At 54.0% G+C, this 3,471-nt stretch overlaps 1 protein-coding gene across 3 annotated transcripts; it reads left to right on the top strand.

Moving 5' to 3' along the window:
* Nucleotides 1-973: 973 nt before the first annotated feature.
* Nucleotides 974-2,984, top strand: LOC119291746 (xyloglucan galactosyltransferase KATAMARI1 homolog). Of its 3 annotated transcripts, none has more exons than XM_037570557.1 (2): nt 974-1,115; nt 1,400-2,984. In XM_037570557.1, the coding sequence occupies exon 2, from the start codon at nt 1,457-1,459 to the stop codon at nt 2,891-2,893; it is 1,437 nt and encodes a 478-aa protein (XP_037426454.1). In that variant the 5' UTR covers nt 974-1,115; nt 1,400-1,456; the 3' UTR covers nt 2,894-2,984. The 3 variants fall into 3 exon arrangements, with proteins under 3 accessions (XP_037426454.1, XP_037426451.1, XP_037426452.1); XM_037570555.1 differs by lacking the exon at nt 974-1,115 and adding an exon at nt 1,162-1,268; XM_037570554.1 differs by lacking the exon at nt 974-1,115 and having other exon boundaries at nt 1,144-2,984.
* Nucleotides 2,985-3,471: the final 487 nt, after the last annotated feature.

The raw sequence follows: 3,471 nt of genomic DNA, 5'->3' as shown, positions 1-3,471 counted from the left end.
GCATGAGAAGTGAAAAGTAATCCATAAGTCAGGCGACATACCGATTCGGGTGGGGAGCGGCTGAACCGTTTTCTTTGGCAGTTGCATTCGGCCGTAATATGGGTGAACTCCAGATTTTCTTTTGATTGGAGATGGGCCGACATAGCTTCAGGTTTTTGCACTGCACTCGGGCTAGAATCCAGCTTCTTAGAGCCCAACCATTCAACCGCGGAGTTCTTGGAGCTAGAAGCTGTAGAAAAGATCCGAACAGACCCTAGTTATTCCTGATTGATGCAACCGACAAGGAATCACGCATGAATATGGAAACTCTGCATTGTGAACAGAGCTAAGGAATGAACGACAGGTGCCTCCGTCTCATCTTAAACTAACCAGCAACCGACGCTCGATCTGAAAGAAGAATTAAAACTAGTAGCCGGCGCCGATTGGTCAGAGTTCATATGCGTTGGATGTAGTCGACCATGGACACCAGGCAATGAAACCGTCCAGCCATGGACGTAACCAGGAATATGGATCGACGATGGGATCCGTCGGTGCAAGATCTGCCAGAGCACTGTTAATTGATTCGGTAGTAGTAGTATACAAACTTGGAGACTAATTAGCGTTTACTTTGATTAATCTCCAAGTTTGTGTTGACCAAATGTACACCGCACCTCCCTTTTCCTGAAGTAGGAGTAGTACAGGTACGAGTGTAGTACAGCCGACGCTCGATCCAAATTTCTTCATATCTCTCCCTCTCTCTCTCTCTTTGCATGTAGAGGAAGCAAATTTCTTCCTTGGGCCAGTACAGCAATGGTTAAACAAGCAAGCATGTAATTAATGTGCGCGCTAGTACTAAAATTCCCACTGTCCCGTGTCAAAGTGTCAACGCTGCACGCCGAACTGCGCGCATTAATTTGCACTAGTAGAAAACACCATCAACTAGGAGTAGATCGCCAGAGACAGTGATTAGCAGTAAAACAACCACTAGCACCACCAGGCTACCACTCAAAGTCCCAGTCAATTAATCCCCACGAACTCCACCGTGCGTGAAGTCTACTCCTTCCTACCGCCACTCCCGGCGGCTCGTCGCTCGTAAATCACCGCAACTTCCCGGCGACGTCGATCTACAACATTAGGTTTATATATAAATACTATAAACTATACTAATCTTCGTCTTCCTCCTCTCGATCTGCTTGCCATTTCTGGAGTAGTACTATATATGTTGTACGCCGCGGCATGCAAATTGGCGTCGCAAGCTCTATCGTACGACTGGTGAGCTTGTATCCGATGTCAGTATGCCGCTTACCTTTTTTTCTCCTCGATCGTAGATGCCTTGCTTGCGCTTCTTCGCCTCTGCTGGGGGTGCGTGTTTCCTTAGCCATTTTTCTTCTTTTCGGCTGATTCGCGGATGATTTGCCAGCTGATCAGATCCGCGCACAAGGGCGGCGGCGGTCGGCCGCGCCGGGAGCACGGGGTGATGAAGGGCCCGGACAAGAGGACCAGCACGCAGGCGAGCGCCGCGTTCCAGTCGCTGCGGCTCGTCTTCGTCCTCGCGACCGTCATGTGGGCGTCCTTCCTCTACTACCATTTCACCGTGCTCAGCGCCGGGGCAAGGAGGGCGACGGTGGTGGACGGCGCCAGCGCCGACCCGTGCCGGGGGCGGTACGTCTACGTGCACGACCTGCCGCCGCGCTTCAACGCCGACATCCTCCGGGACTGCCAGAACACCAGCGACCAGTACCGCTGGCCCGACATGTGCGGCTTCATCAGCAACGCCGGCCTGGGCCGCCCGCTCGCCGACCCGCTCGACGGGGACTTCACCGGCGAGAACGGCTGGTACGGCACCCACCAGTTCGCGCTCGACGCCATCTTCCACAACCGGATGCGGCAGTACGAGTGCTTGACGACCCACTCCGCCCTCGCCAACGCCGTCTTCGTCCCCTTCTACGCCGGCTTCGATTTCGTCCGCTACCACTGGGGCTACGACAACGCCACCAGGGACGCCGCGTCGGTCGAACTCACGGACTGGCTCATGCGCCGCCCGGAGTGGGCGCGCGCGGGCGGGCGAGACCACTTCCTCGTCGCCGGCAGGACGGGGTTTGACTTCCGGCGGAGCAACAACATGAACCCGAGCTGGGGCACCAACCTGCTCAACATGCCGGGCGGGCGGGAGATGTCGGTGCTGGTGCTGGAGGTGTCACGGGTGCCGCATAGCCGGGAGTACGCCGTGCCGTACCCGACCTACTTCCACCCGAGGTCCGACGCCGACGTGCGCCGGTGGCAGGACAGGGTGCGCGGCCTGGAGCGCCGGTCACTGATAGCGTTCGTCGGCGCGCCGCGGCCGGACAACCCGTACAACATCCGGCAGCAGATCATCGCGCAGTGCGAGGCCTCCGACGTGTGCCGCCTGCTGGGCTGCGGGTTCGGCACCAGCCAGTGCCACACCCCCGGCAACATCATGCGGCTGTTCCAGAGGGCCACCTTCTGCCTGCAGCCCCCCGGCGACTCGTACACGCGGCGGTCGGCGTTCGACTCCATGGTGGCCGGCTGCATCCCGGTGTTCTTCCACCCGGTGTCGGCGTATCTGCAGTACTGGTGGCACCTCCCGAAGCACCACGAAACGTACTCGGTGTTCATCCCGGAGGACGACGTGCGGTCGCGGAACGTGAGCATCGAGGCCGTGCTCCGGGCCATCCCGCCGGAGACGGTGGAGCGGATGCAGGACGAGGTGATCAAGATGATACCCAGGCTGGTGTACGCGGACCCAAGGTCGAAGCTGGAGACGGTGAAGGACGCCTTCGACGTCGCCGTCGAGGGGATCATCGACAGAGTGGCCAGGAACCGGGCTGAGGCGGCGGCGGAGGACTCGTCCTTCAGTCACGCCATGGAGATGTTTGGGTTCCGGAGAAAATAAGTTACTCGTAGTACCAACCAAAATAGATGCAGAATCCATTGACAGAATGTATATCAAGTCGATATTATGATTTGTGATATGTGCCACTCAATTTATTATACATACATCTTCTAATTTGTCATCTACAGTAATTGTTTATTACAGTGCTAGCCTGGTGTGATCTTCATACGTGAGATGTGTGATGTGTCTGAGACTAAACTGATGGATTCGTTGTTTGAGAAGCTTCAGGTACAGCCCTGTGAATCTCAGACTGACTGAACTGATTTCATCAACTAATTAATTTTTCACCATTTGTTATTGGTAAATTGACTGAATTTACAACTCCCGACAATCAATTTTCGGAGAGCGCATCCCCGAGTTGGAGCTGGGCAGCAGTGTCCCTGGGAACCGGATCCTCTAACATTGATAAGGAAAGTTAGAGAAGGTACAATACCCTAACTTTTCTTCTTTTTATTCATATGATTATGGTCAAAATAACTTAAATTAATTTGCAAATTAATGATCTACTGTGTACATCTATACTAATTACTTACAAAAAAATTGATGGTGAAATAAAATTAATTTTAAATTATTTATAT

Source organism: Triticum dicoccoides, chromosome 4B (assembly GCF_002162155.2).
Source record: "Triticum dicoccoides isolate Atlit2015 ecotype Zavitan chromosome 4B, WEW_v2.0, whole genome shotgun sequence".
Classification (NCBI taxonomy): Eukaryota; Viridiplantae; Streptophyta; class Magnoliopsida; order Poales; family Poaceae; genus Triticum; species Triticum dicoccoides.
Note: the sequence above shows the minus strand (reverse complement) of the source record. Positions and strands in the feature narration are given on the sequence as shown.